At 39.6% G+C, this 22,439-nt stretch overlaps 3 protein-coding genes and 1 long non-coding RNA gene across 4 annotated transcripts in view; 3 read left to right on the forward strand and 1 right to left on the reverse strand.

The window, feature by feature from the left end:
* Positions 1-22,439, forward strand: part of LOC146968414 (high affinity immunoglobulin gamma Fc receptor I-like) — a 182,670-nt gene that overhangs the window by 132,879 nt on the left and 27,352 nt on the right. The gene's annotated exons all lie outside the window — the stretch shown is intronic.
* Positions 9,831-11,186, forward strand: LOC146968423 (putative high affinity immunoglobulin gamma Fc receptor IB). The gene is made up of 4 exons (XM_085759157.1): positions 9,831-9,965; positions 10,161-10,223; positions 10,331-10,582; positions 10,828-11,186. The coding sequence occupies exons 1-4, from the start codon at positions 9,938-9,940 to the stop codon at positions 11,112-11,114; spliced, it is 630 nt and encodes a 209-aa protein (XP_085615283.1). The 5' UTR covers positions 9,831-9,937; the 3' UTR covers positions 11,115-11,186.
* LOC146968424 (uncharacterized) lies at positions 11,228-13,164 on the forward strand. The gene is made up of 4 exons (XR_015034214.1): positions 11,228-11,370; positions 11,493-11,516; positions 11,640-11,702; positions 13,090-13,164. It is a non-coding gene; the product is annotated as an uncharacterized LOC146968424 (long non-coding RNA).
* LOC146968425 (butyrophilin-like protein 10) lies at positions 15,474-18,484 on the reverse strand. The gene is made up of 6 exons (XM_085760352.1): positions 18,439-18,484; positions 17,852-17,969; positions 16,821-17,162; positions 16,444-16,722; positions 16,247-16,354; positions 15,474-15,841 (listed from the first exon to the last, which is right to left on the reverse strand). The coding sequence occupies exons 2-6, from the start codon at positions 17,958-17,960 to the stop codon at positions 15,474-15,476; spliced, it is 1,206 nt and encodes a 401-aa protein (XP_085616478.1). The 5' UTR covers positions 17,961-17,969; positions 18,439-18,484.

The raw sequence follows: 22,439 nt of genomic DNA on the forward strand, positions 1-22,439 counted from the left end.
CATGAAAAACAGGACACTGGCTTGAATCTGCTGCATTTTGGTGAAAGGAGGTATGGAAGTGAACAACAGAGAGATAAGACGCTTTAATCTTTGTGATGATTTTTCTTTTACTGCACTGTTATTTTACACTTTTTTTTTATTCCTTCTTTCTAACATATCAGGAGTGTATGGTTTAGTATGAGTACCTATGTCTTTTTTCTGGCTCCACTTCCACATAACAAAAGATGCTGCACAAATCATAGCGAGGACAGTAACCAAGATGATGCTGAGACGAGCTGAAGAAGGTTGGGGGACATTCAGCTGAAAAGATAAAAACACAAAACAGATCTTTAGATATTTTTTAACATCTCTGCTGATTGAAGGCTGGGGAAAAAAATCAAGATAAAATAATCACCTTGAATCTGAATCTGGGTGTCCCTGGTCAGGTTGATGGTCTTCTGTTGGACTCTACAGGTAAAGGTGTTATTGTGTCTCATCTGCACAGTCACTCTGCTGCTGACAGTATAGAGGACATCAGGACCTCTGACTGTCTCTGTAGGTCCAGCAGAGAGCAGCTTTCCCTCAGCGTCCAGCCACAGCAGCTCAGGCTCTGGATACCAGCCTTTAGACTCACACTGTAACACTATTGTGCTGTTGTTTAAGTCAATCTCTGTTATAACAGGAGACAGAACCTGATGATGGCAGAGACATTCACCAAAAATGTTAATGTTTACCACCAATAACAGATTTTTTACTTGAATAATTTTTAAACTTACAATCCACTTACAGGATGTTGTTTAGTTGTATTAAACCAATAAACATTTTATACACCATCAAAACTTGTTGAGTTGTAAATAAGACATCATACCTGCTACACAACCCTCGGCCAGTAGAAGAAGAATCACAGTGTGACGATAAACCAATGCTCTGAGTCCAACTTTCAGGGAAAACATCATGGAGTTTTGGAGAGGGGAAATAGATCTACATTTGTAGAAATTTTGACATTTATTAAACATCATCAATCATCAAAACATAATAATCAAAGTTTGTTACTTCACCATCTGTCAATTAGTACGTATAGGACTGAGAAAATGTCTCCACACAAAAAACCATTAAAGTAATACTTAAGAACTTTCATTTTTGGTTGAGTTTGGCGGCACCAGTGGACCAAAGAAGACCCCATTTCCCATGAGCACCAGCGTGTAGCGTCGTAAATAACTGACCTGTTAATCTGCCTATTTGGTGAATTTACAATCAGTATCTCCTCATTCATGGTGTCAACGGGGTGAAATGGTGTCTGAAAACCTCTGACCTGTTGACTTCAGGCCGGCCTCAGCCCATTACAACATTTTCATGGTGTAGTACTTCATACGAGTACTACACCTGTAAGTAGAGCTTGTATTCATCCAACCAAAGTGAACCACAAACAGTAGGAAATAATACATACCTGTTTACATGAAAATCCTAACTTCAGGTATCAACATTTCTACAGAATCATGAAAGCTAATGGCCTGAGCATCAGTCCCACTGTTATATCAGATGGCCTTGTTTACAGCATTGTGTCAACACAACAAATTATTCACATGTTCATCTGCTTTACAACACTCAGTTCTTCAACTCAGACACATTGAGCAAACACATTTCTAACCAATAATCAGAGACATTTTATTATGTTCTCTAATCCATATATCTTTTATCATCATGGGATAATAAATGAATTTGTTTTTAACAAGTTTTTAACCAACATAGTTTAGTTTCCTTAATGAACTTAATGAAATTACCTTTTTGACATGTAGGCTATATAATTTACTTTTGTCCATGTTGTCCCGAACCAATCATGAATCATTACACTATTTTCATAAACATATTTTCTCACAAAGTTGAAATACAACAACAATATCCTTAATACATTCACTCGAGCAATGACCCTGCACTATGACTTCAGAATAGCATTTCCTGGTTTTGGCAATAACCCACAAATATCCATCTCTAAGACTCGTTACTTTGGCTCATATGTACACAACTAATCCCCGAGTCGCATGTTTAACTCTTCACTCATGTACACCTGATTAAATGTATATTTACTGACCTGTGGTAAGAATAAAGGAGATACACGTTGTGCTGGTGTTAACTTCAAGGCAACAGGATTTATTCTTCCTGTTTACAGGAAAATCCTATCCTACCACAAGTGTGATGCGCCACCTAGCGACCTGAGTATGTCATAGCAGTGTATTAGTGTGAGTGCAAGTGAATGATGAAATTAATGAACATAAATGAAAAATGATAGTAGGGGTGTCTGTTTTTCCTTTCTATTTTCTCCTATACTGTTTCTACTCATACCTATTGTTTCTAACTGTTTCCAGCCCTCTACATATGTTGCAAATGAACCTGTCTCTTTGTTTTAATGTCTGTGCCATGTTCTCTTGGTCTCCTCCACCTGACCACGCCTCCTGCAGTGGTGGTTGGCTGACCTGGAATTAAATAACCGCCATCTTGTGTAGTGATCTTTTGTTGTTGAGATAATGAATAACTAGAAGAAACTCTATCAGAGCTTCCTTTTATATGCACGTGTTGCAACAGCATACCTGTCCTGAATAAGGTGCACACTTTGAGAGTTTGTTTCTGTAGCACAAACTCTGTAAAATTAGTTAAGTGCCAAAAAAAAAAGACGGAAGTAAACTTTTAATGACAAATCCTAATATTTCACAAGATGAACTTCTTCATCACTTCTTCTTCATCTGCACATCTTTCAGTGATGTCTACAAAAACATGAATGTACACTTCTACCTCAAAATTTCAAAAAATGATATTCATTATCTTCCTCTAATTAGGGATTTGACCACGGTGGCAAACCATGGTATGGATTCTACAGATTAATATATTACAACACCAAAGGCTGGGGGTGGTGACAGTTTGTGTCTTTACTGTCTTGATGATAATAAATGGTGTAATAAGTGGCTGATGTGCAGCAGATGGCAGTATAGGGCTGATGTTATTGTTTCATATGTGTGAAGGCAGAGAAAGAGGAGGGCTGACAGAAGTGTGTGGACATCCACAATGTTTATAGAATGTGTCTTATACCTAAAAAGGAAAAGCCAGGTAAGATTTCTATAACTCAGCTTTTTCAGTTTTATCTACTACACTAGCTGTCAGCTACCCTCGGCCAACATCATCTGAATGTGACCTGTTGTGTTTGTCCCTCTAGTGGCCATTTGAGGAACTTCTGTTTTGGCTTGAATTTTCCCACAGATGCTTCTTTTCAAATCTCTTCTTGTTTTCCACATATGCACCGTAAAAAAGGGTGGTCTTTTAACCACAAACCGATATAAAATGACTGTGAAAAGAAAGCAACAATAGGTACAAACAATAGGTATAACACTACGTGGACACCTGTCGAATGCCTCATCGTTTTTGGATTGAGATCACATTCATTGTAGCTGAAGTTTGTTTGGTCAGAAACGGTCAACAGTCTGTGATATTTAAAGTCCATGAAACAGAGTATTTTTAACCTGCAGAGCATCAAAAGCTTTGTCTACAGTCATAGTTCTATAACCTGCTGTGGCCTGTTCGCTGTACAGGAAGAGGAAGAACTGCAGCCTCATCTACGTCACATTTTGTTCTCATTCAGTCTGATGCTGAAACAGTCAGCGACAAGACAACATGGAGGTCACAGCTCTCTGCATCAGACTGTGTGAGTACTGCTTTTCATTTCACTCTGAATTTAAAATGAAGGTCAAATTTGATTACAACTTTTCACAATGACCTTCTGGTGAGGATTTGGGTTGTTATAATTGTGTGCATCTATGTCTGATACACAGCTGTCTTCCTTTGTCTCTGCAGTGGTGAATGTACTGTTGCTGCACACCGCTCAAGGTCACAACACCAACTATTCTCAGAAGTCTGGTGAGTTGACAAAGAAACATCTCTACCTCTTGTTTAACTTAAATACAATATACCTGAGTCATCATTCTCTAATTCTCTCAGACTCTCTTTCCTTGTTTCTGTCTCAGGTGAAGCTGTTCTTCATGTTGCTCCAGACCGGCTGCAGTTCTTTGACTATGAGTCCATCTCAGTGAACTGTGTGGGGTTTCACAGCCCAGCAGGATGGAAAGTGATGAGAAGACTCAGCTCAGATACGACTCAACAGGAGGCATCCACAGGAGTGTTGAACATTACAGCTGCCTCAGAGTCAGACAGTGGAGAATACTGGTGTGAAAATGGACAAGGAGACCGGTTCAGTGCTGTCAACATCTCTGTCACTGGTATGTTGGGGAAACTAACTACTATTAAATTCAGGATTGTTATATTCTTCAAAAATGGAGCAATACATACTGTATCACTCATTATAACTAGCAAGTATTTATGCTTAAAGTGATGGTTTCCATCAGTCTTTCATTGAAACTGTCCTGAAATATTTCTGTCTTGTTGAGGTGGTGATGTGATCCTGGAGAGTCCTGCTGTACCTGTGATGGAGGGAGATAGTGTCACTCTGCGTTGCAGAAAAAGGGAGTTTTCCTCAAACCCATCAGCTGATTTCTATAAGGATGGTCAATTGATAAGAACTGGACATGAAGGCGACACGACCATTCTTAGTATTTCCATGAATGATTCAGGACTTTACAGTTGTGTGACTGGTAGTAAATCATCTCTATGGAGCTGGCTGGCTGTCAGAGGTGAGACTGTGATATGATGAAAATGTGAATACGCAATTTCCCTCTACTATTGTTGCTGTTTTTTGTTTTGTTTGTAAAAAAAAATTTAAAAAGAAAGAAAGAAAAATGACAAATTTGAAATATTGTTATTACGTCATTGTTATAATGACCAAATAAAATAATACTACATTCAAATACTGTCTATTCACATTTCTCACAGGATTCCCAGAATATAGTCCTTCTCCCACCCCTCAAGGGAATACACCTCAACAAGATCAAGTGTCTCCTCCTCATCCTCTCCACCCTGGATCAGTTCAGCTCTACATCATTTTACCAGTAATCTTCACCATTTTGTATTTGGCTGTGTTGCTCTTGGTCCTGGGACTACTGCACCATCGGAAACAAAAAGGTTTTCAAGATACAGGTATGGAACTGTTCAGTACTGCACGCACAGCTACAGCTGTAACAGACACCCCAGTCACATTTTCCACAGGAATATTGTTATGTTCCAATACACTAGTATTTTGTTTATTGAATTGTTTGTGTATACAGTTTCCTGCTGAGAATTGGCTTGAATATATGGTAAGACATTTCCTGGAGATGCTACAATATGAACACTGATACCGAGGTTCATGATTGTCGATTTAGTAATTTTCAGTCTATGAGCATGAGGTACTTCTTTGACATTATTTTTATTTTCAATATAATCATATTAGGTTTTTGTCACATTCAGCATAAAATCACAGCAGGAAAAAAACATGTTATATTCATGTGTTCATTTGTTGCTTCTGACATAATTTTTTGTTACAATTAAAGTACATGTACATCATTAAGTATTTGATAGAATACCTCTCGTCATGTCACTTTTTTTTCTATGTAAAAACTCTAACTCGAAGTTGACGCTTTGTGAGAAAGTTCAACAGGTCCCAAATTTCTTTGTCTACCTTTGCCTGGGACCAAATGCTTAAACAATGAAAAATTATGTTTCGCCTGTTTTTATTTAGTCCCTAGAAAGGCAAATATATTGGATCCTAAGAAAACAACATACAGTGCTGTCATCTACAGGAATGTGAGAGGTACTTAATTTCTTTCTTCTTTTTTCATTTATCCTCTGTTCACCTTTTTGGACAGTCAAGTTGTAACAATCATTATTACTTCCAAATGTAGTTAAAATAATTTGATGGTCTCTTTGTCACTGTATTTAATATTCATATTTTAATCATGATGACAGCTGCAGTTCCACGTGTCTTCCAGGTCGCTGACAGCAGAAACAGTGGCTTGAAGGATCAACTAGATTGACCAGTGCTGTATAAGCACTGTGGCATGTATTGTTCTCAGACGAATCATATTATCACATAACTAGTTTACATTTTAATGTATCTGCTAAAATGTTGAGAATTATCACCGGCGGGTTCTGTTTAGCCTTTATCTGTTAGCTTTATCAATCTGCAGTGCTGTTAGTTTACTAATACTGTTTGTATTTAGATGGATTTAGTTTGGTGTCTGGTTTGAACTTTTTCTGCTTCACTGACCTTTGAGCTGAACCTTGTGTTGCTTCAATAAACAGCTGGCCTGCTAAAGAGTTTTGGAAACATGTGTGACTTTGGCTCTTTTGAGAACAAAAACACAGCCTCAGTCACGTAAAATAGTCACGTAAAATAGCCACAGACAGACAGACATACCTCCCGTCACATATTTATTCTCACACTGAGGTTATCTGACAAGTAAAAACCACATACACACTGAACAGTTGCAAGATATTTGAAAAAAAAGGGAAGCTCATATCTTGGCTACCTCAGATGCAGCTACAGACACTCATGATAGCATTAGCGTCAAACAGGAGACCACATGAGAAAATCATTTGTCAGTAACTGGTCCTGGTCAGCTGGCTCTGTGATCCTGGAGAGTCCTAAGTTGTGACTCTGCGCTGAAGAACCAAGACCACCTCCGTTGCCCAGGTGGCTGATTTCTATCGAGATGACATTCGCATCGGCGCGGGCTCCCTTGGAGAGATGACCATCCCCAGTGTTTCCAAATCCCACCAGGGGCTCTACATGTGCAGCATCACTGACTATGGAGAATCACCAGAGAGCTGGTTGGCTGTCCGAGGTGAGACACTGAAGGTTTATGGTGGTCTGGTTCTTCAGCTTAATCAGGATAAATAGATGGAATTGAAAATGTCAATGTTGGCAAAACAACACAACAGTTTGTGTATTTGTGTTTAGTTTGTTAACCTTGTAGTGAGGTGTACTTCACTAAGAACTGACGACACTTTGATGTTGTTCTTTATTCTCCAACAATCAAGAATATATGAGCACTATCATAATTCTATTAGTGATAATATTATTAACAATAATGTGTCATTATGCTGTCTCTGTTGTCTTTGCAGCAGTTGCCACAGACACTCGTCCTCAGACCACTCCTTCCTCAGACTGCTCCTGTCACATTTACCTCATCTTGAGGACAGTCTCCACACTTTTAATGGTGGCTCTGCTTCTGCTGCTGGTGGGACTACTTCACTGTGGGAAACTGAAAGTGACACAAAAATAACTGTCACCAACTCACATCCAAACAAGACAGAACAAGGAGGATGTTGGATAGAAGACACGGTTTATATGATTTTCTAGCGTCTCGTATCAACTCCATCTACCTAACAGACCTTTAACCTTAACTCTAGGCCTGGCAGACTTTCAGTAAGGTGTGCAACATCTGCTCTTGTCAGACTAAAGACACAGTGACAGCTTAAGTCACGTAAAATAGCCACAGAAGCTGTTAGACTTACCTCCTCCTGCATGTTTATTCTCACTGACTGTTGAGGTTAACATGAAATGTAAAAACCACACAACATTTAATAGCTACTCAAACTATATAAAACAATGTATGTGATAACCTGAGCATCTAACAGAAAACCACAACCGAAAATAGTACACACTGTGTAGATGGGTCCTTTGAAACACTTTGTCAGACCGAAATGAATAAAGTCCAAATCTTGTTGCCTTCATGTTTTCAATTGTTGTATTATGCATGAGAATTAACTTAACCTTTTAATGAACAGTTTTCAAATTATTCTGTGACTTGTAATTTTTGTGCATAGAAATAAAAGTGACTTGACTTAAAGCAGAAGTAAGTGGTCCGGTCGTTTTGGCTAATGCTGCGTTCCAGGCAGGCTTTTGAAATCGTAAATTACAGCTTCAAGTCACAACTTACGACTTTGTAGCGTTCCAGGCAACCCACTCGTGTTTTTCCGACCTGTTTTACTGGTGAAAGTCACTATAACGGCCACTCGTAACTTCCGACCGGTGAACTCGTACCAGATCGAACTGGTACCACTTCACGGTCGGAAAAATACGAGTTTCCTTGAACGCACCATAACAGTCCTCGTCCCTACGTCACCACATTCACGGCGTCCCTTGGCTGCACACACAGCCATGCATGCCGTTCTCTCTCCTCATTGGATAAAAACTGTAGGATACGATAAATGTTTTCTCCTCGGCTCAGAGCAGAGCAGAGTGACTGACAGACCCGTGTTTCAGACCAAACACTCTATGTAAGTGATTGCTGTCGGAAGATATAACTATTTAAGACTTATATTAACACAAATATATCACTTACTTCTGCTTTAATAACTGTAGTATTGAAAACAATCAAGTGAAAAAATGCACACATTTGTAATTATGTTGCTTATGGGTGAGTTTGCCTTGATTTTCATGACACCGTGAGCTCCATTGATTAACGTACCAACATATTTATTATCATATTGTTTATGGGCATAATACACAACAGTTTACTGCATGAGAAATGAAGATCACAATACGTCTGTTAGACATTTCTAGTGTTAGGGTTCAACATTTTATTGTGTCTTCCAAAGTCTCATTCACACACTGTTGTTTTAATTTGACTTGATTTATCTTCTGTTGGGAGCAAAGTCTGGTGGTCGATTGATTTTTCTTTATCAGCAGTTTCTCTCTTTTGTCGAGCTTTGAGCTGCTCTCACCACCAGAAGGCGGTGTTTAGGACGCCTCAAATCAGGTCAAAGAATAAAATCTTCAGTGATAATTGTAGGTTCCTGTGTTTGTAATGACTGTGCCATGTTCTCTTGGTCTCCTCCACCTGACCAAACCTCCTGCAGTGGTGATTGGCTGACCTGGAAATAAATAACCACCATCTTGTGTAGTGATCTTTTGTTGGTGAGAAAATGAATAACTATGAGAAACTCTATCAGAACCTTTTATATGCACGTGTTGCAACAGCATACCTGTCCTGAATAAGGTGCACACTTTGAGAGTTTGTTTCTGTAGCACAAACTCTGTAAAATTAGTTAAGTGCCAAAAAAAAAAGACGGAAGTAAAATTTTAATGACAATCCTCTGATATTTCACAAGATGAACTTCTTTATATCTGCACATCTTTCAATGATGTCTACAAAAATATAAATATACACTTCTACCTCAAAATTTCAAAAAATGATATTCATTATCTTCCTCTTATTAGGGATTTGACCACTGTGGCAAACCATGGTATGGATTCTACAGATTGATATTACAACACCAAAGGCTGGGGGTGGTGACAGTTTGTGTCTTTACTGTCTTGATTATAAATAAATAATAAGTGGCTGATGTACAGCAGATGGCAGTATAGGACTGATTTTATTGGTTCATATGTGTGAGGGCAGAGAAAGAGGAGGACTGACAGAAGTGTGTGGACATCCACAATGTTTATAGAATGTGTCTTATACCTAAAAAGGAAAAGCCAAGATTTATATAACTCAGCTTTTTCAGTTTTATCTACTACACTAGCTGTCAGCTACCCTCAGCCCTCATCACCTGAATGTGACCTGTTGTGTTTGTCCCTCTAGTGGCCATTTGAGGAACTTCTGTTTTGGCTTGAATTTTCCCACAAATGTTTCTTTTCAAATCTCTTCTTGTTTTCCACGAATGTACCATAAAAAAGGGTGGTCTTTTAACCACAAACCGATATAAAATGACTGTGAAAAGAAAGCAACAATAGGTACGAACAATAGGTATAACACTACGTGGACACCTGTCACATGTCTCGTTTTTGGATTGAGATCACATTCATTGTAGTGTGCAGTGCACTCAGGAGCACATTGACTCTGTCTGTGATATTTAAAGTCCATGAAACAGAGTATTTTTAACCAGCAGAGCACCAAAAGCTGTGTCTACAGTCATAGTTCTATAACCTGCTGTGGCCTGTTCGCTGTACAGGAAGAGGAAGAACTGCAGCCTCATCTACGTCACATTTTGTTCTCATTCAGTCTGATGCTGAGACAGTCAGCGACAAGACAACATGGAGGTCACAGCTCTCTGCAGACTGTGTGAGTACTGCTTCTCATTTCACTCTGAATTTAAAATAAAGGTCAAATTTGATTACAACTTTACACAATGACCTTCTGGTGAGGATTTGCGTTGTTGTAGTTGTGATAACTTATGATATGATTGAAGAAATTGTGTATTTCAGTTGCTCACAGCATCTATGTCTGATACACAGCTGTCTTCCTTTGTCTCTGCAGTGGTGAATGTACTGTTGCTGCACACCGCTCAATGTCACAGCACTAACTATTCTCAGGATTCTGGTGAGTTGACAAAGGAACATCTTTACCTCTTGTTTAACTTAAATACAATATACCTGAGTCGACATTGTCTAATTCTGTCAGACTCTCTTTCCTTGTCTCTGTCTCAGGTGAAGCTGTTCTTCATGTTGCTCCAGACCGTCTGCAGTTTTTTCACTATGAGTCCATCTCAGTGAACTGTGTGGGGTCTCACAGCTCAGCAGGATGGAAAGTGATGAGAAGACTCAGCTCAGATACGACTCAACAGGAGGCATCCACAGGAGTGTTGAACATTACAGCTGCTTCAGAGTCAGACAGTGGAGAATACTGGTGTGAAAATGGACAAGGAGACCGGTTCAGTGCTGTCAACATCTCTGTCACTGGTATGTTGGGAAAATATTGACTTGGGCAGTGTTATACTCTTCAAAAATTGAACTTTACATACTAACTAGCAAGTATTTATGCTAAAATACTGACTTGAGCAATTCTGTATGCTCCAAAAATGGAGAAGTGCAAATATCACACAGAATAAATAGCAAACATTTATGGATTAAATGATGGTTTCTACGAATATTATGTTTAAAACTGTGATGAAACTGTCTTGATTCTTCATTGTCTCCTTGTTGAGGTGGTGATGTGATCCTGGAGAGTCCTGCTGTACCTGTGATGGAGGGAGATAATGTCACTCTGCGTTGTAGAGAAAGGGGATCTTCCTCAAACCCATCAGCTGATTTCTATAAAAATGGCCGATTGATTAGAACTGAGTATAAAGGCAACTTGGCCATTCTTAGTATTTCCATGAATGATTCAGGACGTTACAGTTGTAACATCTCTGGATCTGGAGCATCACCACAGAGCCGGCTGACTGTCAGAGGTGAGATTGACATTATGTCAGAATATCAGTATCCTCAATAAGCTTATATGTGGAGCTCAAAGTAAAGTTAAAGTTAAATATTTCAGACTTGAATTAACACCAATTTTTTTCAACATGTTTGGCTAGAATATCGTCTTTCTCCCACACCTGAAGGGAAAACACCTCAACAGGATCAAGAGTCTCCTCTCCACCCTCGACCAGCCCAGCTCTCCGTCGTGTTCCTCGTGTTCATCGTTGCTTTATGTTTGGCTGTGCTGCTCTTGGTTCTGGGACTACTTCACTGTTGGAGACAAAAAGGTTCGCCAGATTCAGTTATAGAATTGATCATTATTGGCATAATCACCCAGAAATATTGATTCTTCTTTGATTTAGAATTGCTTTGTAAGTTGTGCTTCCATATTCCCATGTTCCCCTTCTAGCAACCCAGCAAACATCTGACCCAGGTGAGTGAGTGCCACTTTGTCAGGGAAACACGAAGCACATACACTATTTGCATACTTGAAGAAATTAATAAAAGAAATTAAAATAAGATATGTTTAAGATTATAAAAATGTATGTTTTTTCAGTCTATGAAAATGTTGGAGATGATCCCACATATGCTCGGGTCAGAAAACAGAAGAGAAACACAGGTACTTCCTTCACATCCTCTTTTTTATAATCATATTAGATTTTTGTTTGTCTCATATTGTCATGAACTCAGAGGAGGAGACGTAACATTTATGTCTGTTTTCTGGTTCTGACAAAGTTTTCTTTGTTGCTGCAAAAGCAAAAATACGTGCAATAAATCATTGATATCAATTCAGTATGAAATGTTTTTTCATACAGCTTTATCAGCCTTGACCTTTTAATTAAGGATCTCAACAGGAAGCGTAATAGTAAAAGTAATTATACTATGTGGTTTTTGCTTTTGGTTAGTAAAAAAAGGGGGGGATCTTTCTTTTCAAATCTTAATAAGATGGCTATATGTTAAACATATATGGCTTAATGAATCCTGTATTTGATATTGGCAATGGGTCATCTTTGGCATATTCTATTTGAATAATTTATTTTAGATTTAAAGGAGAAGTACCGTTTTTACAACCTGGACCATATTTCTGGCATAAAATACAGTCGTTTACTCATCCATATAACTTTGGTGTCATTAGAAGTCCTTCCGATGATATTTGGATCCATTCGACAGCTTCGTATATCCATATATCATTCATTTCACCAATATTTTGTTATGTTTCGCTAGAGCTATTCCACAAGAACATCACCAGTTAACATGCAGGCGTGCAGCAGTTTGTTGTTCTCTGGCCAGATGTTCCTCTCTCTGCCGCCACATCTTCCTTTCAAACAGCTCCTCATCCGTAGACTCTTGCTCAGAACGGTGAGGAAGTCCATCACATTCAAAGTCTCAATCTGACAAATATTCAGCCATGTTACACAAAACTAGCAGTAGCAAATTCCAGATAAACAAGTTGACCACCGCGAAAAAAGAAGCTGACCATCGCAGAGTGAAGGAGCCTTTTTTTTTTTTTTAATCAATCAATTATATAGAGAACAATACTGTTAAGCTAGGGACATCATCCAGTATAGAGGTCAGTAGGTCAACCTATAGACCTCGGATGACGATAACAGGCAACTCCGGACTCAAAGGGAAATAGCACTAGCCTATCATAACAACGTGTTGGTGAAACGAATGAGTTTCGTGGCAGATAATGCGTTTTTTAGAGGCTGCATTTTGGTGCCCCGATCACTACCACTATATGGATATACACGGCTCTCGACTGGATCTAAATATCATCGGAAGGACTCCTAATGACACCAAGTTATATGGGTGAGTAAACGACCATATTTTATGCCAGATATAAGGTCCAAGTTGTTAAAAAACAACATTTGTCCTTTAAATAAATATAAAATCAGTCTTAAGCAAAAAAAAACAATAAACAAACTCATCAAGTAATGAGCCTTTGTAAATACCACTTCATCAGGAAGTTACTGTTGTTGCTGACTGTGACTTTCTCCCTGTTTCAGGTGTTTTGGAGGAACACACACCCGATACAAACGATGTCAGCTACGCTACTGTCAGAAGGAAGGAGACGGACACAGGTCGGTTACTGACGCGTAATTCAAATTGTTAGTTTGCATGACGTTGGTCGTCGTGGTGATTTGAAAGTGTTATACGTGTCGTAGTGAAGGGATTTGTTTTTCTTTTTTAAATTCAGAAACAGAAGGTGTGAAACCAGTCTCTCAAAAATATCAGCACTAAAAACTAAATCAGTCTGGTTGTGCTTTGCATGTCTCTCAGAGGTTGAGTTCATCTTTAATTAATCTTTCTCTTTCAGCTTTGACCACGTTTAACTCGTCTTGAGGTCGAGTTTCACACTTTTTAATGGAACGTCTTCAGAGTGAGAAGTGCCACAGAAATACCTGACACCTACTCACATGCAAACACAACCAGTCAACACAAGGAAGATGTTGGATGGTTGGATGATTTTCTTTGACCTGGACGCCATGTTGCTGTTAGAGAGTTTTATTGGCAGCTTCAATCACAGAAAATAGCTACAGAAGCTGAGAGACCGACTTCCCCCTGCATGTTTATTCTCACACTGACTGTTGAGGTCGAAGTGAAAGCTTCAAAATCACGTAGGCATTGAAGAGGTGTGAGAAAATAAAAGACATTTCTTATCTTGTTGGCCCTTTGAAAGACTTTATATCTGACATGCAGAGTGAGGTGTGCAGTGTCGAGTTATAGATCATTGTTTCCTTTTTTCTTTCCAATGCTGTGTTATGACTGATGAATTGTTTTAATGTTTGATGAATTGACCGCACTGAGGTCACGAGAGACTAAATATGACATTGGGAGGTTAGAAAAAGTTACAAAAAAAATGTTTTTTTTTACATTTTAGGGGACAGAAATGAAAAGTGACTTACCTAATGATGGTGTCAGCTATAGAGACTCCAGTTCAGTGTGAGTTTGCCTTGATTTCATCATGACACCATGAGCTTCATTGATTTTCATACAACTTTAATTGTTTCATTATGATATCGATATGTACATATTACATAGTGATTTACTACATGAGAAATAAAGATCATCATAAGTCAATTAAACATTTCTAGTGTTAGTGTTTAACTTTTCTTGTGTCTACAAAAGTCTCATTCACACGCTGTTATGATTTGATTAGCTTTCTCTCTCTCTCGAGCTTTGAGCTGCTCTCACCACCAGAGGGCGGTGTTTACTCTGATCTGACTCCAACAGGACGCCTCAATAAATCAGGGCAAAGAATAAAATCTGCATCAAATTCAACATAAACTCTGAATCTACAACAAATATTAATGTTAAACATGAAAAAGAATAAACAACCTGCAGCTAAAGGTGACTAGAACATGAACAAACACACTCATGTTGCTGAACTGAAACACACTCGGCTCATTTCCCTGTTTGGTTTCTGAGGTCATGTGACCTGGGTGATGTTTGGTGATGATAGACTGAGGTCAAACAGAGGTCACAGAGCTGGTTTGGATTAACAACAATAAATCAATCTCACTTATCCCTTATAAAAAAAAAACATGGAAGAAAAAACAAAACAATGTGAATTTACAACAAATAAAGCACAACATGTGTAAAAAATAAAAATAACATGCAACTAAGAAACAACTGAAACAGAGACACTTTCGCTGTTGAAGTGAAACGGGCTAGTGGAACAACACAGACACACACACACACACTGAGGTCAAACAAAGGTCACAGAGCTGTTTGAACAGAAACTGATCACATGACCAAACTGTGGATCTGACCTGAATAAAAGCAATTCAGTGTGTAACAAGAGTCTCTCATATAAGATTATCTTTTTCCTCCTTTTTTCCTGACTCAAGTCTCTCTGGACCTCCTTTCGCTCCTCCTCTCCACCCTCTCTCTGCTTTTCTCACCTCCTCTCACTGCTTCTCTGTCTTTTTCATGTCTTTCTCTATTTGTTCTCCTTCTGTCCTTCCTTTCCCTGACTGAAGTCTCTCTGAACATCCTCTCGCTCCGTCTTTCATCCCCTCTCTCTCACCTCCACTCGCTCCTCCTCCCTCTGCTTCTCTCACATCCTCTCTCTTCATCTCTTTCTCTGTTTGTTCTCCTTCCCTCTGTCCTCTCTCTGACCGAGGTCCCTCTGAACCTCCTCTCACTTCTTCTTTCTTCCCTGCTCTCTCACCTCCTCTCTCTCCTTTCTCTGCTTCTCTCACCTCCTCTATCTGCTTCTCTCTCTCCTTCCTTATCTTTTTCATGTCTTTCTCTATTTGTTCTCTTTCTCTCTCTAGTTTTCCCTTCCTCTCGGTCATTCTCATCATCATTTCTTCTGTGTCCTCCAGTAGTTTAACTGTTTTTGGTAACTGTTTCTCATGATCCTCTATTCTCCTCTGCAGATCCTTTACCCTCTCTTCTTTCTTTTTTTTCTGTCTTTGTCTCTGATTCCTTTAGCCAACTTATTCTCTTCCCCCTCTTTCCATTTTCTCATCATTTCCTGTGATGACTTGATTGTGTCTTTCTGCTCCCCCAGATTGTACTTCTGTTTCTTCAGCATTGAAATCACACCTTCCACATGCTTCAGTTCTTCCTCACTCCTCTTTTCTTCCTCTTTAAGTTTTTCCATTGCCGTGTCCAGATACTTCATCTTCTCTCTGCTGGTCATGAAATGCCCATTGGCTTCATGTTCCGCCATCAGTAATTGGAGCTCTATGTTTTTGCTTCTTGTTGTTTTTTTGTCTGTTTCAGTTTTACCCTGACACATCTCAGTTTCTGTGGAAAGACAGAGGGATAAATTGTGTGTTTGGATCATTTTGAGCAGAAGGAGATAAACTGTCTGTACGGTCACATAATCCAGGGTAAGGTCTCAGTGACAGCAGGTCAGACACGGTTATCCAGACTTGTACTAGTCCAGATGGTTGCGAATGTGAAGCACCAAGGAGACAGATTTTAATCTGACTCCTGAACCATCAACTACCACCTTTTATTGTAAAGCAGCATCAGCTCTAGTGATCACTCGGCTCCTGCTCCATCCCTATAGACTCAGAGATACATTCATCTATTTGATTGGTAGAGAAACTAAGTAACAACCTCAATTCACAATATCGCAATAACCATCTAAGTAACAGGGCTAGAAACTTTTCATTTACAGAGAATTTTGATAAATAAGTCACTTACTCTTTATTCTCCATGCAACAAGAGCAACTGTGAGAAGACACATGAAGCAGGCAACCAGGCTGATAGTGATGCGAACTGCAGTAGTAGACTGAGTATTGAAGAAATCATCTGGAACCAAACACAGAAGGAAAAATGTCATTTTCATGCATCTGAGACTGACAGTTGTAGCCTTAGGATCTCGTGAACTATTTCCCCACCTCGAACATGAATCTGTGCCTCTGTGGTCTGGTTGATGGTCTTCTGTTCGACTCTGCAGGTGAATCTGCTGCTGTGTTGCTTCTCTACAGTCACTCTGCTGCTGACAGTGTAGAGTTTATCAGGACCTGTCACCGTTTCTGAAGTCCCAGTGGAGAGAAGTTTTCCCTTACTGTCCAACCAGGAGGCCTCAGGCTCCGGGTACCAGCCTTTAGATTCACAGTCCAGCAACACTCCGTTGCTGACTTTGGAAATTGCGATTTTGGGTGAGGACACTGAACCTGATAGAAAGCAGAAGCATCAAGAAGCTGTGTGAATGCTTTCAAAGCTCCCCTGGATTATTTTAGACTTCTAAACATGGATGAATGTAGCAGCTCACCTACAACAAGCTCAACCATAGATTCAGTGGTAGATCCGGGAACGAGGCATTGGTACGTTCCTGCATCAGAGAGACTGACACTGGAGAGTTTCAGTGAAAGGTCTCCACACTTCAGCCTGTTGTCGGACAGTGACGTTCTTCCTGTGTACGATGGATTCTGCTCATCCAGAAGATCTCCTCTATCTCGCCTCAAATGGACAAACTTTGGTTCGAGGTCAGGTCTTGTCCACTCCACAGTCACGTCAAGAGGATTTCCTGAAGATCCTAGGTGACATGGCAAAATGATGTCATCGCCAATCATTGCCACAATTGGCTGAGGTGGTCCAGTCGCCTCAGACTGACCTAAGGAGGAAAAGAAAAGTCATCTTACTTCTTGTCCTACATTTAGTTGTGTGAAAAAAGTTGTGGTTTCAATAAAAGCCCAAACAAAACATTTACATCTTTACACTGTCAAACAGTCACAAATTGATTAACATCACTGATTGACTGATGCTGCAATACATAACTAGTGAAGTGACCCCTGGTGGCCAGAGGCAGAAAGTGCAGGATTACAGGCTAACTGAAAATCCTGACCTTCACTAAGACTCTCAGTCACTGGAGAGACACAAAAAATGTCTCATACTTTTTGAGTTTTATCATGAATTCACCCTTTTAGAGAGTCGATCATTTCAGAGATGACTGACTCTTCCTCAGTCATATTTCAAACTCCACCCACTTTATCAGATACAGTGCTGATTAAACTTTTACCACTGTTTGTCATTGTCAGCTCCATCCATAAAGACTTTATAGCTTCATATCAGCTATGAATATTTAGCTTGAAACAGCAACAGTATGAGCTCTTATTAGTCTCTGGTCTGTGAACATTTTCAGTGATAAATGGAGTAGACAATGTAACCAAAGCAACAGTGCTTTTAAAATATTAATGTATCAAAGCTATGGGCTGCAACAACACTCTGTAATAATCCGTCCTGACATGACCATTATTCTATGTTTTTGATCTTCACACAATAACAACAGTTTTCAACATTTACCTCCACAAGAGTGTGTCAGAAGAAGAAGGACGACAGCATGATGCAAAACCACAAGACTGAAGTCACTGAGCTGAGCTCTCATGAAGGGTCTCTCCTCTACATCAGTCATCTTGGAGTTCTGGGGATGAAAAACACAAAAAAAAATGTCAACTCTAAGACCAAACTGAACACATTTATTATAAAAACAGGTTTTTGTTCAACGTCCTTCAAAAAAAAAGGCGGTAAGACATGAAGCATGTTGGTCGATTGGATAGATTTTTATTTTGTATTTCCAACTCAAAACAGAATTCGCACTGAGGTTAAAACAGGAGAAACAACAAGACAATGTCGTTTTTTAAGTGTGCAAAATGTAGAAAAACATAAATTCTATCTATTCTTTCTATTCAACCAGTGCATTTTTTTTATCTAACATGGATGATGGCTCAATTGAAATGGCTGCTGTGTTCATGGTAGAACCATTGGTTCCGTGTATGTAATGTGTTGTTAACACCCAACTGGCTCTATAAAGCTACTTATATGTATGAATAATAAAGAAATGTCGTTAGTTAAATCTAGTAATGAGTTACATAAAATTAAATCCTACATACCTGCTGTGCGTCAAAGTGCTGTCTAACCTCGAAATAAAGTACCTGCAGGGTCAAAGTCTACAAAACCGTATTTCCTGAAATAGTAGCCAGGGCCTTTGTTTACACAACTGCCCAGGATACCAGGCCTTTATGGAGGCAGGCTTTTATTTGAGGTAGGCATTTTACATACTTTCTTCAATTCACCTTTTTAGGTACTTGCAGATATATCAATACAATAGCGTGTCATGTCTAAATATTCAGGGCAATCTCAGCTCTATGTATTCTAAGGCCCATTTCTGGCCTAGAGCAGTATGTATAAAGTGTGTATAAAGAAATAATTTAGGCCAGATGCTGGAAAATTGAAGTCAAATCTATTGTGAAAACTAGGACTGTAGCCAATGTCAGAGTACTCGAGTACTCACTTGGACAGTCTTGGGCAGTATCTGAGTGCCATTTCACTACTCTGGGTTTTTTTTTTTTTTGACCCTGTCAGTATTTGGGGCCGGCCTTTAGTGGTTTATGTAAACAAAGCGCCCAGCCATTATATGAGACCCGGCTATTAATTGAATACCAGCCACTATTTGAGGAAATACGGTATTATCAATTGCAATAAATCACACATGGCCTTGATTACATGGGGGGTGGAATCAGGCAGAGCCAAGATGGCGGGAGTGGAACAGCTCACTCTGCTTCACAGAGGCCACGCCCACCTTCACCTGCCGTCAAACAAACAAACAGCCACCCTCTGATCAACTTCTTTTATAATAAATTTAAAAAAAAACATTTACTAATGTTTCACCCACCTACAGATTTATGTCTTACCAGTGGCTTGTACGGTTGGGGTCTTCGACTTTGCTTGCCTATCTGTGAAAGTCAGTGCACGGCGCTGTGTCTTACTACAACTGACAACTGATAGTCTCTTTATTGGAGGCAACAACACATCCAGAGTTCACATCCAATAAAACAGACCATAAACCTACACACCTACAGAAAATGAAAGGATAAAGACACGGTTAGAAGTTTCTAGTTATGACCTGACATTGTGAACACTGATCCGTTGTTCATACAGTCTGAAAGGAATTCACAGGAACAGTAAAGTAATCAAGGTCAAATGTGATTTATTGCAGGTGATAATATTGTAGATTTTGACCGTGCTACTTTACTCCGACATGAGACAACTCTTTGCACAGAAGGTATGTAGGATTTAATTATATACTGTATAACTTGTTTCTAGAATTAAAGCAGAAGTAAGTGGTCCGGTCGTTTTCGCTAATGCTGTGTTCCAGGCAGGCTTTTGAAATCGTAAATTACAGCTTCAAGTCACAACTTACGACTTTGTAGCGTTCCAGGCAACCCACTCGTGTTTTTCCGACCTGTTTTACCTGTGAAAGTCACTATAACGGCCACTCGTAACTTCCGACCGGTGAACTCGTACCAGATCGAACTGGTACGACTGCACGGTCGGAAAAATACGAGTTTCCTTGAACGCACCATAACAGCCCTCGTCCCTACGTCGCCACATTCACGGCGTCCCTTGGCTGCACACACAGCCCTGCATGCCGTTCTCTCTCCTCATTCGATAAAAACTGTAGGATACGATAAATGTTTTCTCCTGGGCTCAGAGCAGAGCAGAGTGACTGACAGACCCGTGTTTCAGACCAAACACTCTATGTAAGTGATTGCTGTCGGAAGATATAACTATTTAAGACTTATATTAACACAAATATATCACTTACTTCTGCTTTAAGTAACTACATTTCTTTATTTTTCATACATATGTGTAGCTTTATAGAGCCAGTCGGGTGTTAAAAGCACATTACAGTATGTACACTGAACCAGTTGTTCTACCATGAACACAACAGCCATTTCAAATGAGCCAAGAAAATGCATTGATAGCATAGGGAAAACGGAAAGACTGATTGATAAAGAAATAATAATGAATAAAGATTGATATTTTTTTTGTTTAGAACTTTGCCAACTTGAAAATCTACTTGGCCTCAATGTTGCTCCTGTTTTAACTTTAGTGTGAATTCTGTTTTATTTGAGCTGGTAATACAAAAAAACATCAATGCCAATTGTATAAAGCCAGCTGTGTGGTCACCTGGAACCTTCTTCAGGCTTCTGATCGACCAACATGCTTCATGTTTTACTGCCTTTTTTATAATAAATGTGTTCAGTTGGGTCTCACATGTCTTACAGTTGTTTTGGTTTTTTATCCCCAGAACTCCAGGATGACTGATGTAGAGGAGAGACCCTTCATGAGAGCTCAGCTCAGTGGCTTTAGTCTAATGGTTTTGCATCATGCTGTCGTCCTTCTTCTCCTGACACACTCTTGTGGAGGTAAATGATACAAACCGTTGTGATTGTATGAAGATCAAAATCATACATATTAAAACACTGTTGCTTTGGTTACATTTCCGCAGACCAGAGACTAAAAAGAGTTCACACAGTTGCTGTTTTAAGCTAAATATTCAAACATGATTTTTATTCTGATTTAAAGTTGAATCAGCACTTTGGTCAGATACGACTCTATCTGAGACATGTTTGCTGTCTGTCCAGTGACTGACTTCAGGATTTTCAATGTGCCTGTAATCCTGCACTTTCTGCCTCTGGCCACCAGGGGTCACTTCACTAGTTATTTATTGCAGCATCAGTCAAACAGTGATGTTAATCAATTATGGTTGACTGGTGTAAAGATGTAAAGGTTTTGTTTTGGCTCCTATTGAACCTGCAACCTTTGTACACAAGTAGGACAAGAAATGAGATGACTTTTCTTTTCCTCCTTAGGTCAGTCTCAGACGACTGGACCACCTCAGCCAATCGTGGCAATGATTGGTGATGACATCATTTTGCCATGTCACCTAGGATCTTCAGCAAATCCTCTTGACATGACTGTGGAGTGGATAAGACCTGACCTCAAACCGAGGTTTGTCCATTTGAGGCGCGGTAGAGTTGATCTTCTGAATGAGCAGAATCCATCGTACACAGGGAGAACGTCACTGTCCGACAACAGGCTGAAGTGTGGAGACCTTTCACTGAAACTCTCCAGTGTCAGTCTCTCTGATGCAGGAGTTTACAAATGCCTCATTCCTGGATCAACCACTGAATCGGAGGTTGAACTTGTTGTAGGTGAGCTGCTACATTCATCCACGTTTAAAGCAGAAGTAAGTGATATATTTGTGTTAATATAAGTCTTAAATAGTTATATCTTCCGACAGAAATCACTTACATAGAGTGTTTGGTCTGAAACACGGGTCTGTCAGTCACTCTGCTCTGCTCTGAGCCGAGGAGAAAACATTTATCGTATCCTACAGTTTTTATCCAATGAGGAGAGAGAACGGCATGCAGGGCTGTGTGTGCAGCCAAGGGACGCCGTGAATGTGGCGACGTAGGGACGAGGACTGTTATGGTGCGTTCAAGGAAACTCGTATTTTTCCGACCTGTGAAGTCGTACCAGTTCGATCTGGTACGAGTTCACGGGTCAGAAGTTACGAGTGGCCGTTATAGTGACTTTCACCGGTAAAACAGGTCGGAAAAACACGAGTGGGTTGCCTGGAACGCTACAAAGTCGTAAGTTGTGACTTGAAGCTGTAATTTACGATTTCAAAAGCCTGCCTGGAACGCAGCATTAGCGAAAACGACCGGACCACTTACTTCTGCTTTAAGAAAACTCTGAAATCATCCAGGGTAGTTCTGAAAGCATTAGAGAAAGCGTTATGAAAGTCAGAGATTTGACTCTCCTGCCTGCAAAGTGAAAGGGGATAAAAGACAAAGCAACACAAATGAACAAGGACTACTGTAGGAGAGTGTGATGATAGTACATATTGATGGTGGCTATGAAAAGGCGTTTTCTTTGTGACACTAACCAGGAGAACCTGGTGCTGATTCTACAGTTGATCAAGTCAGGGTGACAGGGAGGTTTCATCAGTACTAATATCTCCCTAAGATTAAAACAGTGTGACACAAGAGACCTTCAGAAAGGAAACCAAGAGTAATGTGTTCATCCACATGGATATCTGAAC

The sequence above is a fragment of the Trachurus japonicus genome, chromosome 18, assembly GCF_045865225.1.
Source record: "Trachurus japonicus isolate A0001 chromosome 18, Traja_1.0".
Lineage (NCBI taxonomy): Eukaryota > Metazoa > Chordata > Actinopteri > Carangiformes > Carangidae > Trachurus > Trachurus japonicus.